Source organism: Sciurus vulgaris (assembly GCF_902686455.1).
Source record: "Sciurus vulgaris genome assembly, chromosome: 6".
NCBI classification, from domain to species: Eukaryota; Metazoa; Chordata; class Mammalia; order Rodentia; family Sciuridae; genus Sciurus; species Sciurus vulgaris.
Genome location: NC_136466.1, coordinates 58,503,284 through 58,522,408, shown reverse-complemented (window position 1 = coordinate 58,522,408; position 19,125 = coordinate 58,503,284). Strand labels below are relative to the sequence as shown.

Here is a 19,125-nt window from a genome sequence, read left to right as displayed (position 1 = left end):
TACCTTTCTCCCCACATCCTCGCCAACACCTGTTGTTGCTCGTTTCTTTTCTTTTTTTAATGGACACTTTCTGCCATTTCTTGATAGCCTCCTTCAAAAGGTTCTGATGAGACGCAAGTCAAGAATACTGGAAAAGAAAAAAAAAATCTGTCCTTATGTCAGCATCTCTGATAATATTAAATAATCAAATTCTAAATACAATGGATTTTATTTTTATAATTAATAACAAAACATAAAACAGATTATTTAAGTAAATTCTTACTTTTATTGTGTTGGTCTACTTTTTTGTCTCCATGACCAAAATACCTGACATGAATAAGTAAGAGGAAGAAGAAATGAGATTTATTCTGACTCATGATTTCAGAGAATTCAGTCCATGCTTAGCTGGCTCTATGAAAAAAGCATCATGGTGGAAGGGTATGGCAGAGGAAACCTGCTTAGCACATGGCAGCTGGGAGCAGAGAGACAGAGGCAGAGATAGAAAGGAGCTAGAGACAGATATAGTCAGTCCCCAAGGCCACACCCCCAGTGATCTACCTCCTCTAGCAACACCCTTCCTGCCCACAGTTACCATCCAGTAGTTCATTCAAATTATTAATCCATCAAATGGATTAATCCACAGATGAGGTTACAGCCCTTGTGATCCAATCTTTGCCTAAAATCCCTACCTCCGTACCTTGTTGCATTGAGGACCATGTTTTTAACACATGAACTTTGGAGGGGAAATTCCAGATCCAAACCATAACATTTACTCAAAAAAATTTGAAATGTAAATGCCACAGAACTTGGATTTATATCAAAAGCTAAAATATTTTCAGTTATTCCTCACCCCTTTGCAACTATTATAGAACCAAGGGAAGAGATTAAGGGATCTAAGACATTTGGGACGCCATTGGAAATGTTTGTTAAATGGATTCCATAAAAATGAATCAGAATTATCAGACATCAACTGTGAAGAAGCAGGCATAAAACGGAAGTGTCATTGGCATTTCAAAACCCAAACAATATGTTGTAATGATAGCAGAGTGAGTTGTAAAAAAAATACATTTATGAAGTTTGCTCTCTGAAGTGTTTCAGGACATCTAAAGCATGAATTAGTCATTGTGCTCACTGTTTCTCAGGTTGTATAGTAAAACCTAGAAATACTTATTGATTTGAGATGTTAGAGAGAAAGGGCATTTTTAGCCATAGTTGTTAATACTTGACTTTTACCTATGTGCATCAAGACATTTGGATCCCAAAGGTGGTGGAGGACAAGGAAGAATCAATAGATGGAACTATTCCATTTATTCAGATTCACCCACTCTCTCTCCTACAGTATTTTAGTTCAGCATACAATGTTTTTAGGACATTTCAAATGCAGCAGCTAGAGGACTATAGACCCTTCCTGCTTAGAGAGCTTAAGGTTTTCAGTTGCTTTAATATACTTGGTTGCTTTTTCCTTCATCCAAATGAGTCTCTTGAAATCTACAATGCATACAAAGCCAGTTTGGGAGGGAGAAAGTAATTTGGCTCAAGAAACCAAATTGTGTTAGGGTTAGGGAGGGGGGCAAGTATGGAGGAAGGAAGTACTGTATAGAGGGTAAAGAGGGGTGGGAGGGGTGGGGGGAAGGGAAAAAATAACAGAATGAATCAAACAACATTACTCTATGTAAATTTATGATTACACAAATGGTATGCCTTTACGCCATGTACAGACAGAGAAACAACATGTATCCCATTTGTTTACAATAAAAAAAAAAAAAGGAAAAAAAAAAAAAGAAACCAAATTGTAAGTAGCTTAGGAATTCAGTGTTTAAACACAAAAATTCATTCTCTTGTCCACATACAGGAAACACCTCTGAAACTCTTAGAAAGCTCTTTCCAGTTTTCTGTCATAGTTGTTACTTAGACTTGTTTACATAAAGCTGCTATTTGTTACATATGTAAAATTTTATATTGCTATTCCTATAACATGCTAGATGTGATGTTTTTCATGTTTTTTGCCTTTGGCATCATTTTTGAGACCCACTGATTAAGTTAGAAATGAATTACTTATGAATTTTTAGGATTAGCTTGTAAGTTTTAGATTTTTTTGTTTGTTCATTTGTTGTACCTTTTTTTAAAAAATCAAGCTGTGATTCTAACTAGTACGTTAAAGAAGTATGGCACACAAGCCGAGTATAAACAAAAGACAACTGTATTTTTGTGTCTCCCATCCTTTTAAATTTTATCTGAAAAATAATTCAGGGGGGCAGTTGGTCCAATGAGTAAGAAGGAAAAAGGTCATTTCATAACTTAGTGAATATTTTTAGGTAATAAGAAAATTCTGTGATGACCTTAGATAATAAAGATAATCTGAGTTTGGATATTAGAATGCTCACTATCATATAATAATTAGTACTCTAAACTGGGCTGTAAGTTCAATTCCGGTTCCACTCTCGGATCTTCAGGGAGAATGTTGGTGACTCTCTGAAGGGCAGGGGTGGGGAGGAGAGGTTATCAGTGGGATAAGGAAAGGTTTATGTTATTGTCACTGCCCCGGACAGCTTTGAGATGTCCTGTCTTGGCAGACAGTTAAAACCGGCTTCTTCCTTGTGTGGATGTTGTGGGTTCTTCAGAGGCGTTCGGCTGGTGTCCTACAGTGCAGGCACATTTTCCTCCCGGTGGCCAGTCCCCACCCAGCATCCACTCCTGCAGCGGGCCACTTCCTCAGACCTTCTCAGATGCTCTCTCAGAACCCTCCGTAGGGGACCTCCTCTTATTGCTCCCCACTTCCAATTCCAACCCAATCCATAGGACACACCCACCCCCTGCTTGAGAACTGCAAATTGAAGCCAATGTCACCTGCCACCTCTGCCTTGTCCCTGCAGTGGGAATAGTTGTTGGCCTTGCTTGTTAAGCCTCCCAGGCAGGAGCCCATGTGAAGCTCTTCAGGTGTTCCTGTGGGGCTTTTTAAGAAGGAAGCAATTCATAACCCAGCTTCACCCTCATGACCCACACCCCCACAAAAAATCCTCTCTTAATCACCACCCTCGAGCTGTTTGTTCACCCAGTGTTGGGGGAGTTTAAAGATCAGGTAGCTAACTGCCTTTCTGACATCTATTTTCTTTAGGATGGAGTGTCACCATTCACCTTGTTATCTGATATTTAGTATCATAGGCTTTTAGTTTAAGTTCCCTTTTTTAGCATCCTACTTTATTAACAAGAACATTTCAACATTTTTATGAACACTGGCATTTATTGCCAACTTAAAGGTTAATTTTTCTTTATTGCTACTTACTGTGTGACCTTGGGCAAGAAACATTACTTTTCTATGCTTCCTTCATTAGTTGCTTTGAGGATTAAATATATTAATATTAAATACTTTATCTGTGTAAATCTTTGAGTGGTATTGTACATATAGCAAATGCCCAGTAAGTAACTGTTACTATTATTATTGTCTTCTTATATTAAAATAGTGACATTCTTTATAGGACATAGTCTTAAGTGTACTGCTTTCAGTAACAGAGAAAAGTTGGTACTACAGAAAAAAAAATAAAAATCAACATTTACATCTGCCCATATTTTATTAATGATATATAGAATTTGCTAATCACCTGGAAAATTTCTCAAAAAAAAATCGTTTTTTTTAAAAAAGAAAAACCATGCAGAAATTTGATAATATATATAAAAGATATAGCTTAGCACTTCAGTTCAACCTCTCACCAAAGCGCTCCTATGAGCACATTCTGGTGGTGCTACTGGTATGGTCTTATCTTATCCACTGTAGACAGTGGCCTCATTACATTTGATAGTATAATAGGAACTAGTTTTTCATTCCAGGGTCCTTGAACAGGGAAAGAACAACTATTCTCATTAAAGATAAAGAATGGAAATAAGGTAGCTACCATTTTTTTGTGTGTGTTCCAGGCACTGATGCTAAAGAAATATACTCTCATTTATTATATGAACTATATCTTTATTTAATGGATAAGGAAGGTGTCTAGTAATTTTTGTAAGATCATCCCATGGAGATCAGAACTTAGGACAATTTATGTCCTCAAGCCTTCACATGAATTATACTTACTTTCTTTTTTGTGGAAACTGGTGTTGGGTCCTCTAAACAGCTTAGCTGACCATAACACAAACCAGTATGTGAAGGACTTACTCCTCCAATAAGCTCCATAGGCTTCTTATCTTCTTGCTTCTAAATCTTGTGCACGGCATTTTTTTTTCATTCTTTTTAGTTACACATGACAGAAGAGTATAATTTGACTTATTTATACAAACATGGAGCGCATCTTATTCTAATTAGGATCCCAGTCTTGTGGTTGTACACTATGTTGAGATTCACTGTGGTGTATTCATACGTGTACATAGGAAAGTCATGTCAGATTCAGTCCTCTTTCCTACTCCTGTTCCTTCATTCCCCTTTGTCAAATCTACTGAACTTCTGTTCTTCTCCTCCCACCCCTTGTTGTGTGTTATTATTCACATATCAGAGAGAACATTTGACTTTTGGTTTAATTGGGAGTGGCTTATTTTTCTTAGCATAATGTACACTGAGACTTCATCTCTCTCCAGTCAGAATGGCAACAATCAAGAATACAAGTAACAATAAATGTTGGCAAGGGGCTGGGGATATAGCTCAGTTGGTAGAGTGCCTGCCTCGCAAGCACAGGCCCTGGGTTCAATCCCCAGCACCACAAAAAAAAAAAAAAAAGTTGGCGAGAGTATGGGGAAAGGATACCCTCACACATTGCTGGTGGGGCTGCAAAATTGATGTAAGCACTCTGTAAAGCAGTGTGGGAATTCCTCAAAAACTTGGAATGGAACCAGTTATCCCAGTTATCCAGCTCCTTGGTTTATACCCAGAGGACTTAAAAATAGCATGACACATTTTCTGAAATAGAAACAGAAATAACCTAATCATCCCTTGATGCCTTCCAAGATAATTGGTAAGGGCCAAAGCATTCACAAAGACCATATTGGAAATCATCAATTGTGTTGTACTGTGTTGATTTTTCTTTGTGTTGGATGTGCATTTGTGTGTAACTTGGAGAAGACTCTCCCAACTCAGTCACAGCAGAAACAGGAAAGCTCTAAGAGTTGACTGCTTCAAGTTGCTGGTGGTAGATCTCACGACCCTCTTCCATTTGAACTTACACATATCTCATTGTTTAACACAGCCATAAATCTCATTCTTTTAATAAGAAGCACCCCAGATTATACGAAATCATTAGACAACTCATTTTTCAGAACAAGTAAATATAATTATTTCAACAAGTTGTAAATAAATGTAAATAACAGGGTTTATCTCTTTGATGAAATTACCGTGTCAATATACTGTTAGAAACTATGCTCATTGTCTGGCATTTATGATGATTTTTTTTAATAGTTTACTATTTGTTGCCTCATATTGTTCTGGCATATTTTATAATAATTGAGAGTGAGAAAAATAACAGGATGTGCTTCTTTGGGATGTAGCATGACCTACTGGAAAGAGAAAGCACTTTAGAAGCTACACAGCCTAGTCTGAATCCCAGCCTGGATATTCTAAGTCATCAAGTTACTTACATAATTCCTCAGAACCTCATCTTCCTCATCTATAGAATGTGGACAGTAACCCCTATGTTATAGTTGACGACCTGGTCATTCCATGAGGTTATATCTGCAAAATTAGCCATCACAATGCCGAGGACACAGAGTAGTAGTTATTTTTATAACTGAATTTATTGAGTGTCATATGTTAAAATATAGTTACAAGCAATATCAGGGTTGAAAACTCAGAAAGTTGAAGCAAAAACTTTCATGGCCAAGCAATATCACCTCAAGGTAGTTGAACTTCACTGCACTTCATTATTCAGGAGAACCTCTCAAATGGAAAGAACAGTAATGCCAACTTGAGTATAGGGTAGCCAGTGATTAGAGCGCAGTGTTGTTTATAACATAACCTTGGTTCAATGACAGGCCTGTGATCATACATGGGATAATGACTACTTGTGTAGCACAGAGAACTGTTGAGAAAAAAAGTAGTCGATATGCATTCAGTCTCTTACTCAACAAACATTTGTTGGTTTTCTAACATGATTAAATGCTGAAGATGCAAGTGAAGAGAAAATGGTGGATGCCCTCTAGAAATTTCCTAGCCTAGGGACTTCTTAGCCTAAAGAAGTCTTCAGTTTTGAAGTTCCTTTGTCTCTCTCACTCTCTCAAGCTACTGTCCTTTTATCTCTTCTAGATACTCACATGCGCAGTACCTGCTATGGTGGAATCAAGAAGGGAGTGTGTGTGCGTCCTTTCCCCGGAGCCGTGACCAAGTCTGAATGCTGCTGTGCCAATCCTGACTATGGTTTCGGAGAGCCCTGCCAGCCATGCCCTGCCAAAAATTCAGGTGGTTACATGTGCCCATTTTACACCACAAAAGAATCAAGAAATGCAACATTAGACAATTGACTGAAGAGTACAGAAAAGTACATTAATTTTGAAGTATTTTGTCATCATTTTGAATTGAAAAAGAGAAATCCAATTCTTTTCTGATATGTGAGGCATATCATAAGGAGATTTGTCTTGTGTTTACATATGATTTTTAGGCAGAGAGCATGGTGACAGAAAGATCTATTTGCTGATGTTGTGATTATTACATAGATTCTTTTTTGAGTATGTTAACTTCTGTTTCTTTGATCTATGGTAATATGAAGATCAATAGCATACAGTTTACTTACCTCTTTCAAGGTTATTAATGCATAAGAACCCAATTTTATTTTTTTAAATCTTGACACCATAGGTCTCAGACCATCGTTTATTAGTTTTTTCCAGACTCCCAAGTAGATAAGGTTGACTCTTGTTCATGCATATTTTCACTAAACCTCTGTTGAATATCCATATGCTCAATGGGGGTTCAAAAACAGACTTCATCTCTGTTTTTCCTTAAAGTAGAGGACTGTTGAGAATATAGGCAGGCAAACATATGAATTACAATTTAGTATGATTAGCGCCCTAAAGGGATATAAACAAAGAACTGGAAGAGCACAAAGGAAGGAGCAATTGGATGCCTGAGGCAACTGGGAAAAGCTTCACAGAGGGGGCTTAGTTTGGTCTTGAAAAATAAATAAAAGTGGAGGATGGGAGAAAAGCATTCCCACAACATGGATGGTTTGTAATTCCATTAAAAATCCCAACTCTTTGTTCAAACCTCAAAAAAAGTATTTGATGCATCTAGAAGAATTAGTTAATATGACCTTTTTAATAAAAAGAAAGGTAATGAAGAGGATGTTACTGTAAAATAAACTAAACTGAACAATGCATATTATGATACAAGAAAATGTATTGGTATAAGACTGGATAAAAAAATAAGTGAACTAATAAAATAAATCTAGACACAGACCTGGATATAATTGGGAAAAAGGGATATAATAAAGAAAGCATTTTAGATCAGTGAGGGGAAAATGAGCTAAGGATGAATATTGTTGAAAACATTTGAATAAAATGAGAAATTAATTCCCTATAAAACCTTAAAAAATAATTTTCATATGGAATATTTGATTTTTTAAATTATTTTGTAATTGTGGGGTTCTTTTCAAAACAGAGACCAAAGACTAAAATATATATGTAAACTGGAAAAATATTTTCATGTATTATTTCTTAATCTTTAAGGAATTTATACTAATCAATAAGGAATATTGAAGTCCTCTGTGATAAAAAGTACAAGATATGCAAACAGGATTTCCCAAAACACAAATACAAATAGTAGATTTCTATATAAAAAGATGCCCACTCTCTCTAAAGTAAACAAATAAAATCTGGTTTTGTTTTTAACCAGAGTAGTGACATTATAATTAATTGGTGTATTCTCTGATAGGAAGGGTGGCCAGAAAGGGATACTCTCTCATACCACAGAGGGAAAAGTAGTCTGGGGATGGAAGCAAGAGCTGATGAAATCCTCAAAAGAGGCACAGACTCCGAGTTTTGTTTTCAAGGGATTATCCTAGTGTTATTGAACTTTCTATTATTTACTATACTTGTTCAAGGCTGGAGAAACCTAATTTCCTCAGGAAGAGATTGAAGGAGATTGGCACCTCCACAGATCTGAGAATAAAATATTAAATGGGTTTTTCAATGGGACGTTGATATGACCTCTCTGTGATAGAATGCCAGGAGCCAAGCCTGCTGGCCCACTCAGAACCTCTATGACCTTGGGCAAGTTACTGCTTGTGTCTGTATCCCAGTTCTCACCATTGTAAGACAGAGAAAACAATAACATCTAGTTTGTAGTATTGGGAAGAGTCACTAAATTTTAGATGTGAAATGTTAGAAAAATATCATGCACTTGGTAAATATTATTGCATAAATTTTGATTTATTATTTTATTGTGAGAAGAAAACAAAGCAATCTGTATACTTTACATTGTTTTACATTTATTTTTTAAAAATTCCATATGTAGAACTTATTGGTAACATTTATCAATATATTAATGATTTACTCAGGATGATTACAAGTGATTTTTATTTGCTTTTTTATACTTACCTGTGATTTGAGGATTCTTACAATAATGATGTGCTAAAAAAATGGTCAGATTTATTTCATTTTAAAACATAATCCACATAATTCTTCCAAATGGTAAATGACTTGTACATGTAACAGTTATCAGTTAGAGTTTTTAATTTTTCTACTTGTTTTTATCATATAGCTGAATTCCATGGCCTTTGCAGTAGCGGAGTAGGAATCACTGTGGATGGAAGAGGTAATTCTCATTTCAATACTCATTTTCAATCTTGTTACTAATGTAATTACATATATATTTTAATTATAGTATGAATATGATTGTATTTACTATGAAAACACACTATCTTAGAATAATAAGGTAAGGAACTGGTGTAGTGGCACACTCAGTGAGACTCCGTCTCTAAATAAAAATAATTCCAGTGACCCAGAAACCCAAGACAGGAAGGTTGAAAGTTTAAGATCAGCCAAACAACTTAAGGAGACCCTGTCTCAAACTAAAAAGTAAAAAAGGCTGAATATATAGCTCAGTAGTAAAGCATTCCTGGGTTCAATACCTTGGAACAAATAAAACAAAAACTAAAATGAAATAATAAGGTAAATTATCTTTTACAGAAATGGTTAATGTAATTAAGTGGTATTTTTCACTTGACTACCTTTCATCTTGGATAAATATTTATCTATTAAATAAACTTTGTTAGCAATGTTACTAATAAACCACACTCATGATTTTATGGATTTATCACTTAGGAGGGAGCTATAGTGAGTCAACTTTAAGAGAAATCTAAAATAATAACACAGATACAGTTAAGAAGTATTTGCTATGAATCAAGTTTAGGATATACAGTCAAAACAATTTAAGACTATTTACTTCTAAGGATACTAAAATGTTTATTCAAAAACAAATAAAATTTATTGATGTTTTCTTATTTTAAATTTAGTATTATAGCTAACAGAATTCCAGTATGAAATCTTGAGCATTTAAGTATGTATCTGTTTATGACTTTAAAGTTTTTTTACATTTTAGATACATATAGATTCTTTTGTATTTTAAGTAAAACTACAGAGTTCTGTTTATATTCACTTTACATAAATATTCTTCTTTCATGTTTGAGAAAACTTTAGGTAAAACATAGATCAGTTGACAGTAATGTTGAATCTTTAAATGAATATTCAAAACCAGAGTAAAGAAGCAAATTTTCATGAGGATATTTTTTCCAAGTAAAAAAAGAAAAGGGTATATAAGAAGGTCTTCCAGGTTCTTGGAAACAATAATCACCAAAATTTAAGCACAATGAACAAAATTTGATTTGGGGTATATCTTTTTGGTTTTTGCTTTTTTTTTTTTTTTTGTTTATTTTTTAATTCCCTATCAGTATGACCTCACCAGCAGAGCCATCTTCCTGTTGGGAATTATTTGAGCAGTGGTCATGTTCTTGGCTTATTATAAAGCATCATATTCTAAAGCACCTATGTTTAAAGTGTCCATTGGTTTCAGTTTATCAAAAGTGAGAAAAATTTATTAAGTATCATATCACTTTGTAAACTGCAAAAAAAGATAATAAAACAAAAATATCCTGTCTTTGGAGATCATTAAATGATAAAGGCCACCCTAATAAATCTTTATCTTTTAATTGGATGGTTATCAATCTGAGTTTTCCTTTGGATTTTGAGCCAACAGCCTATGAATTTCCTTTATTAATTTTATCATAAATATGGGCACATTACATGGTTTAAGTCTTTGAATTTCTGCCAGTTCCTTTCATTTTTCTCCTGATTTACTAGTAAAGTGCCCTGTCTCCCTGAAATTTATTTTCTTACCTGTTATTTTATTTCCTTTTCCTTTCTGAAAGTCAGGTACTTTGTGGGTTTGCAGTCAAACACTTCATCTGTTGAAGGGCCGTCATTAGACCTGCATTTATCAACCAATAATAAAATGTCTATAAATATTATACTTTCTACATTTAATGCAGATATCAATGAGTGTGCCTTGGATCCTGATATATGTGCCAATGGAATTTGTGAAAACTTACGTGGTAGTTACCGTTGTAATTGCAACAGTGGCTATGAACCAGATGCCTCCGGAAGAAACTGCATTGGTAAGGTTTTGTTATATATGTACATGAGCCTTTCATATAGTTTGATCCCATGGATGAGAGGAGAAATGAAAATATAAGTAACAGGTATTTAAAACTAGACATATGACAGTTTCTCTTGTTTCCAATATAGTATAAATTGATGTAAAAATATCAGAATCGAACAAGTTTTGTTACCTAGTAATGAACATTTTAGTGGTATATAGTATTTAAAATATTCTTTTTCCAAATTAATGAATGAATAAATGCATAAGTATTGGCCTGTTGTTTTTCTCCATGTGTCTTAATCCCATAAATTTTCACTAAAGTAAGTACTTCAAAAATTAATAGGCAATATGGGTAATGATAAGAAAATAAAGTGTCACAGACTAAGAGAACTTTATAAAGAAATAACCAGTTCCAACAACATAGCTAGACATGATAGGTGACATAAAGATGTTTCCCTTTTTAATTTGAAGAGAACAGTTGAAAAAGCTGAAGTTTGTAATTTCTGTTTAACAAAGGAATGGGGAAGGAGGGTGAGGTTATTTCATTGTTTTCTTTTAGTTCAGATATTCAAGAATTTGCAAAGATTCTATATTTTCCCATATAGCACTTAAATCCATTTTTGCAAGATGAATGTTACTTGATCCATCATTATGCATGATAATTTTTATAACTAGTCCTCGATGACTTTTACGGCCAAGTTATGTATTAAAAAGAAATATGTTTTTTCTGTTTCTGATAATCATTTTTATTATTGAACATATCCACTTGATTTTGAGTTGAAGACATACATGCAGATGGGTTTATAAAACTGTACCTGACATATTCAGGGAAGAATATCAACCAAAAATTATTGAGTTTTGCTAAAAGTGTGCAAACCAAGCTAGCTTTTATAAACCAGAAGCAAAGTCACTTCCTGGTCAACTTCCAAGTGCAGTTGAGAACATGGGCATACTACTAAACACAGGAAGTTCAGTGAGATTCACATACTAAACACATACTAAACATACTAAACTCTTTAAAGTTGGTATATATATATATATAATTTTGGAAAAATTGAAAATTAGAATTTGAAAATAAAATGAAGCCAAAACCCAGCAATAGAGTGTTTTAGTTTGCTAGTATTACAGTACCAAACTACCCAAAACAAGGTTGCTTTTACAAATGTATTCCTAATGGTGTGAGAGGCTAGAAGTCCAAAATGAAATAAAGGTGTCAGTAGGGTCATACTCTCTGACAGCCGTAGGAGGGATCCTTGCTCACCTCCTCTAGCTTCTGCTGTTTGCCAGCAGTCCTTGGAGTTTCTTGGTTTGTAGGTGCATCATGCCAGTCATGACAGTCCTCTCCCTGTGCCCTTCCCTCGTCTTCCCTTTGTGTTGGTCTCTCCATCCACACTTCCCTTTGTTATAAGGACTCCGTCATGATGTATTGCAACCTACCCTAATTCATTTTAACTTGATTACATCTATAAAATTCCTAATTCCAAATGAGGTCACAGTCTGAGATGCTGGGTGTTAGGATTTCAACATCGCTCTGTGAGGGACTCAGTTTAGTCCAGGAGTGTGGAGAAATGAGTAAAAAATCGTGATGCAGTCACTTGATAAATCATGCAACAATGGGAAAACTTATAGAAATCTTATAAAATAAAATGTTAATTTTTAAAATTCAAATCAAGATTCAGAAGTGAAGTAAAAACATAGTGTTCAAAAGGAAACAGATCTAATAAAATATAAAACCGAATTTTACCGTGGTGATGGACTTATAGGAGACCCTTTTCTGATCTGTTTTCCATATCTTCACAGTGTCAGTATATGGTTTGTAAGAAGACAACTATTATTTGCAAGACGAAAAATATAACTTTAAGTAAAAGGAAGTCTTTACCCCAAACACAGTTTTTATTTCTACCATTAACTACACTTGCAAAAAATGAGAGCAAGGTTATAAAGATAAAGGTTAATATGAGTTTCTTTAATTTAGATAATCTTTGCTAGGCTGTTATAGAATATTGAAGGAAACTATAAAATACATCATTAATATTTCGTTAATAACCAGTTATTTCTGAGGTAAAAACAGTGGGAAATTAATGAATACCTTTCAAAAACTGCTGTTAAATGCACTCTTTTTAGAATTTTAATTAGAAAAAATGCCTTTGGTCATTTTAATTATATATCTATAAGCATATAGGAAAATGAGTTAACCTTTCTGTATGTTTCATTAGTGCTTTAAAATATCTAAAGAAGCCCAGCACGGTGGCACATACCTTGCAATCATAGCTACCCAGAGGCTGAGGCAGGAGGATCACAAGTTTGAAGCCAAACTGGGGAACTCAGTGAGACCCTGTCTCAAAATAAAAAGTATAAAAGGACTAGGAATGTAGCTCAGAGGTACAGTACTCCTGGGTTCAATCCCCAGAACTGTAAAATAAATGTAAGAATAATATTAATAAGTGAAACAAATAAATAAATCTATTATAATCCTGTTGCAGTACAAAAAGCAAATGGAGAAGAAAGCAATATTGATGAACACTTTTCAACTACCATATATTTTTCAGGACATCCAGTATATCCTAAAGTTTCCTCTAGCATCAGAATGTCCCACTTGAATAAAACTAAAACTATATTTTGTGTATGATTAAAGCATGTGCTATGGTACAAGGAGACTGAGAGAAAGGAATGAAGGAAAAAACAAATATAAAACATTGTTGTCACTGTGATACACATTTATGTATATATCCTGTCTTCCAATGGTTGCTTTCAGACATTGATGAGTGCTTGGTGAACAGGCTGCTTTGTGATAATGGACTATGCCGAAACACGCCAGGAAGTTACAGCTGCACGTGTCCCCCTGGCTATGTGTTCCGGACAGAGACGGAGACCTGCGAAGGTACGAGCTATCTCCTTGCCATAGCTGTGACTAGAGTTGGACACATGTCAATCACACTGATGGTGATGAAGCAGTGTACTCAAAAGAGCCTTGTGTGAATTTTTAAAAATAATAATCTCTTTCAGCTAATCTGGTAGCTTCAGAAATAGCATGCATCTAACCCAGGTTATAGCTGTCAGTTTTATTCCTTTCATATAAAATATCAACAGCACTTGGAACAAACATTTTGAAGTGGAAAAAAAAAGAGTGGAAGGAGCTGTATTGTTTAACTTGCTGAAATAAAAAGTCAGATTTTTGTTTATTTATTTTGTTTCCCCTTTTTTAAAAACCACTGTGATATGTTAAACTGGATTGCAATGGTCAAGTTTGCTCTTGCACATTTTATTTGTGAAATAGGAGATTTACCCAAGAGATTGACCCAGAGAATATTTGAGGCCTGAGGAAAATTGATCAGTGTAATGAAATTTATAGTCTAAGAAAATCGTCATTTGCAATTAATAATTACAAAGATACCACTTGAGCTTATGGATCATAAACCAATGTTTAAAAACCCCTTTCCTTTGAACCACATTTCTGCCATGGAAGTTCGACACTTAGGGAAGTCCTCATTTTCACTGAAACACTGGCTAAGTAATGAGTGCATTCATTTATGTTTTTGTGTCTTGATCAAAATTCTGTGTATTTCAGAGTCCCCTGTGGCATGACTACTAGTCATCATCCTTGTTTAAGTCTCAATGCATGGGCCTACAGAATGCTTCTTCTCCTATCCAGTTACTGCTTCAGAACAGTTACTTGTTTTTAAAGATTTCATCTTTAATTTTTGTGGAATAGCCCTCTTCTTATCTGTTAAAGCATGTGTTTTTTACTGACACCACAGCCAAGGAAACTGCAATAGCAATACTATGCAAAAAAGATGCTAGCATTCTCTCTTCTTCTTCCTGTTTAACTTCAAAGCATTCTTGTGAACAGAAGCAGATTAGGACTATGGAGTGAGATGCCAATACCAAATGACTCCGCTCAAGTCAACAAAATGCAATTACAAAGTGCAATTCTATGTTTGGATTGAATTGGAAGGGCCACTGAGAAACAGTAATTAGCCGGAAGAAAGAAAAAAAAAAAGACGAAACTCGGCATAAAGTCTCATATCTCTAAACTTAGCAATGGTAATTGTTTCCCCACTTTCTGACAGCTTTGTGAAAACTGCTCAAAGAGGACCAGCCATCTGTTCCCAGTTGAAGGACTTGAACTTCCCCGGTCCATATTCTAGATGAGCAGGGGTCTCCTTGAGAGTTGGAAGTATCTGAAGGTTACTAGGGTCTCTTTTTAAACCAGCGTGGGCTTCTTAAATATATTTAACTACAGGCTCTCTTCTTCTTCTAATATCGGTTATCCTTCAGAATTGCTCTGAGAAAGGGACTTTGTGAAGACATATCACCTCTACACATTTTTATGAAGGGGTGGGAGAAGAGACCTCTAAAGTTCTTGTTTTTCCTGACTTCTTACCCATTCTGCCCACTGCCCTTAATTCGTTTTATCCATTGTCTGCTCAAGGGTAAGCTTCTGTTAAATCTCAGGAAATTTTGAGAATAAGAGCACCTGAGGATAGCATCTTAACTAGGAGGCTGTTGGTTATTACCACTGGATCCATAGTGACATTGCCTTCTGGTACACTTGGGAGAGAGACACAGGGGGGTACTAAATGGACCGTGTCTGATTCTGATTGGTATTCACACTGAACTGTCAAGGATCACAAGTAATATATTCCTTGTACTATAACAAGTATGATGAGAGCTGAATACCAAAGAAGTAAAAGTCAGAGACTTGTCTGCTTACATGAACCATTAAGAAGAGTAGGAGCCAGTGGTGTTTAATAGTGTAATATTGGGCATTTACATTAATGTTAACCCTTCAGGAGCAAACAAGGTAACAGGGAGGGTTAGGAAGAGTAACCTGTGCTTATTCTGTTCAAAACATACTTGCTCTTGATAATCTGGGCCTTTTATTTAATATAAAAATAATTTTATCTGTCATGTTACATAAATAAAGAAGAAATGACAGAGAAATATTTTGCTGCAGCCTTCTGACATTAGTGGCAATAAAAATGATTTATCATGGGAAACCTATCCGAATCACTTAGTTCTATACTTTTTATCCACTAAGTTATTTGCATTTTCATTTTATTAAGTGTTTTGCAAAAAAATCAAATAGAACTTCGAGCCACTAATCTCTTTTTCCCTGGGGTCTCCTGATTTCCACTACTGCATGCAAACAGTGAATTTGTCTGCCTGAAGCAGTTTTCTTCATTCTACTCCTTAACTAATTTCCAAGGACTAGACGGGGAATTATTCCTTGTAGATTCCTTGTAGATTCTAGCTTTTTCTATATATATTTGCTTTCATGAACTTTGTCATTCATGTTTTCAACAGGCTATTTTTTAAATATAAATAGCAGTAATAAGAAAGAGAGGAAAGGTCCTCTATATTTCAGACTAAAGTTACAAAATCTTTATTTTCCTTTTTTGTTTGAGCTTTGAGAGTCTGTGAAAGTTAAAATTTTTACAGCAAGTACTGTGGTTTAGATTGTGTTTCCAGTGACATAACTAGTTAAATGTAAACCAGATGTGCTTTGAAGTTTATTTCCAGGAATGTACAGTGAACTGTTTCAATTCCTGGTTCCATGACATTTATAACATAAAAACATTGTATTTAAAGGAAAACTAAATGGTTGATATTTGTAGTTGTCATTGCATGTGTTTGTAGTTTCTGAGTTCATCATTGCTGAATTTAAAATAGAAATTTTTAAAAACTGTGACATTTATCTATTTCTTTGAGGAGGGGACTTCTCAAGTGAAATTAATAAAATTACATATGATATATCCTCAAATTAGTTATCTTCTTCCATTTTTGTTACCTTTTATAGGTTGTATTTGTATGAAAGAATTTCAGTACTCTGGAATATGTTTTCACTTCAAATCTGTTCTATAATAATAAAACCTGCTCTTATATTTTGTATTAAGTGGTGTTTTGACTACAATCTGAAAGCAAAATTTGTATTTCATATTTCCTCAATTTATATTTTAGTAATTAAATTTGTATCTAGGTACTTCTTTGGTAATCTTGAAGTAACACTACTTGTTTTCTACATCAATTTTTAATATCTGCATTTCAAGTTCACTGACTCGAAAATCAACTGTGAGCCATGCCTTATTAGTTTATATTCAACTCCAGACATTCAAGAATAATAAGCATTTGCCTCTTCCAGTTATTTGTTTACATTTTCTTCAGTACAGGAAAGTGCTTTGTATTAAAGTCAAAGTAATGATTGGGGGGAAAAGTATTCTGGTGAACTCAGAAACCCCACTGTTCACCATAAAATGGCTTGAGGCACTTCAACCTGTTTCAGATAATTCACCAAGTAGCGAAAGAAATCTCTGAGCCACTTCTTCAAATGTGAATGACTGAATTTATGCTGGAAGTGTCTTTGATATTGTCCCTAGTATTGAACTGAAGCTTGTATTTATTTGTCATTAACAAATTAACGAGTTAATGACTCGTGTTAAACTATTATACTTTACAGGCTTGAAAGTTTCTTTAGTCACCTCTTGAGAATACAGGCATACTGTCATTGCTTTGAATCATCAATAGGAATTAGATATGGATATATGATTTGATTTAGAGCTTAAATCAGATTCTAGAGTCCTATTAAATACAATTACTTATACTTTATCAAATTTTTATGCTTCTCTATTTTGTATTTTTTGTTCCTGGGGTTTGAACTTGGCCTTGCACATGCTAAGCACATGCTTTTCCACTAAGCTATACCCCCAGCCACAGTTTTTCTTTTTTCCTTCTTTTTTTTTTTTTTTTTTTGTCGGGAGAGGGTGGGTAACTGGGGATTGAACCCAATGGTGCTTAACCACTCATCCATACTCTCAGCCCTTTTTATTTTTTTTTTGTCCTGAGTGGATCTCACTAAGTTGCTAAGGGCCTCACAAAATTGCTGAGGCTGGCTTCGAATCTACAATCCTCCTGCCTCAGCCTCCCAAGCTGCTGGGATTACAGGTGTGCACCACCACACCCATCCCCAGCTGTAGTTTTTCTAATTTTTATTTTGCCAAAATTAATTGTTTGAAAAACTCACCAGATTAAACTTGTAAGTGTGAAAGATCAAAGAAGAGAAAGGTAGATAGGAATTAAAGGAGAATTCTGTACGCTGTATGAAAGTTTTAGCCCTTATTTCCTGCTTCATATCCAGGGGTTTGAAATCAAAGCCACCATTGTTACATTTTGTCTTCAAAGCCTCACAGAACCCTAAATGACAGAAATGATCAACCTTTGTTTGTGCATAGCATGTTGCACCTGGAATTACATTCTCTTACAGGGGAAACTAATCTAATTTATATAGTTGGAGTAATGTATTGCAAGAGCACATATTGAACCCTTTCCAAATAGGCTGTTCCCTGTGGTCCTACTGAGTCCCCAGTCATGTAGATGTGTATTTACACTCTAAAATGCATGTCTCCATTCCCCATTCACTTTGTGCCTTGTAGATCCATATTAAAATTACAAGAGCCAAGTTTACCAGACATTCTGGCATAGCATGACTTGTTGGAATAATATTTTCCAGAAACACATGGCAGTTCTAACAGAATCTTTTCCTTCTGGATTGCAGATATAAATGAATGTGAAAGCAACCCATGTGTCAATGGGGCCTGCAGGAACAACCTTGGATCTTTCAATTGTGAATGTTCACCTGGCAGCAAACTTAGCTCCACGGGATTGATCTGTATCGGTAAGATTCATACATGGTACTGATGGTTCAGTTTCACTGCAAAGATTATCACACACCTCTGGCAAGAACACAACATAATAGTATAAAGTGGGCAGCCTTTTAAATTTTGTTAGATTTTACAAAGTATTCCTTTCATATAAGTAGATATGCTATAAGTTTTAAGCATTTCCATACCACAGACATGTGTATATTCATTACCCTAAAACTGCCTTAGGCATCAGTACAATCAAATCCCTACTGCATACTTTCTGTAAACAACCTTCTATCATGAACAAAAATGTGGTGGAATTTGGATTTCGTTAACAGGACAAGAATTTGAAGATTTTAAACTTGAAACATAGACAGGGAATTTATTATTTTTTCCTTTTTTTCATCAATCATAAATCTGTGGATTCCAATGAAGAAAAGATAAGTGTTTTTTACTTTTGAAAATCTATAAGGAGAAAGATTACCAAACTCCTAAACTAGCATCTTTTAATATGTCTCAAAGCATTTAAAGTCATTTCTGGATAAGAACATAAGATGTTTGTAGAACAAGATAGTCTGATATATTACTTTATGAAAAAATACAGCATGTTTAAAGGAAATGACTGTCTGTGATTTTTCCCTGCTACTAGGAGCAGTGTCTCCATTCACTAGTCATGCCACAATTCATATTATTGGCTACCATCCACCCTTAAAGTGAACTAAATATATATTCCAAATAGGAAGCTATTTTAGTTTTACATAGTGCCCAATGATTTGGCAATATTCTGTTTTGATTTAGCCAAAATGAATTTTCAATTTAGTAATTGCTAAAGACAATGGCATTTCAGCATTATGTCTGATGTTGATCATCTCTCGTTGGATGCCAGAGTACCTGTTTGTTACATGACTAGAAATGACCAAATCCAAAATTATCAGTGAA

The 19,125-nt window shown here is 34.8% G+C and overlaps 1 protein-coding gene across 2 annotated transcripts in view; it reads left to right on the top strand.

The window, feature by feature from the left end:
- FBN2 (fibrillin 2) overlaps nucleotides 1-19,125 on the top strand; it is a 231,373-nt gene that overhangs the window by 131,550 nt on the left and 80,698 nt on the right. For both annotated transcript variants that reach the window (XM_079144676.1, XM_079144675.1), the window contains exons 16-20: nucleotides 6,203-6,355; nucleotides 8,651-8,704; nucleotides 10,437-10,562; nucleotides 13,302-13,427; nucleotides 18,099-18,218. In XM_079144676.1, coding sequence (XP_079000802.1) covers nucleotides 6,203-6,355; nucleotides 8,651-8,704; nucleotides 10,437-10,562; nucleotides 13,302-13,427; nucleotides 18,099-18,218 — 579 coding nt within the window. The remainder of the gene's footprint in view (nucleotides 1-6,202; nucleotides 6,356-8,650; nucleotides 8,705-10,436; nucleotides 10,563-13,301; nucleotides 13,428-18,098; nucleotides 18,219-19,125) is intronic.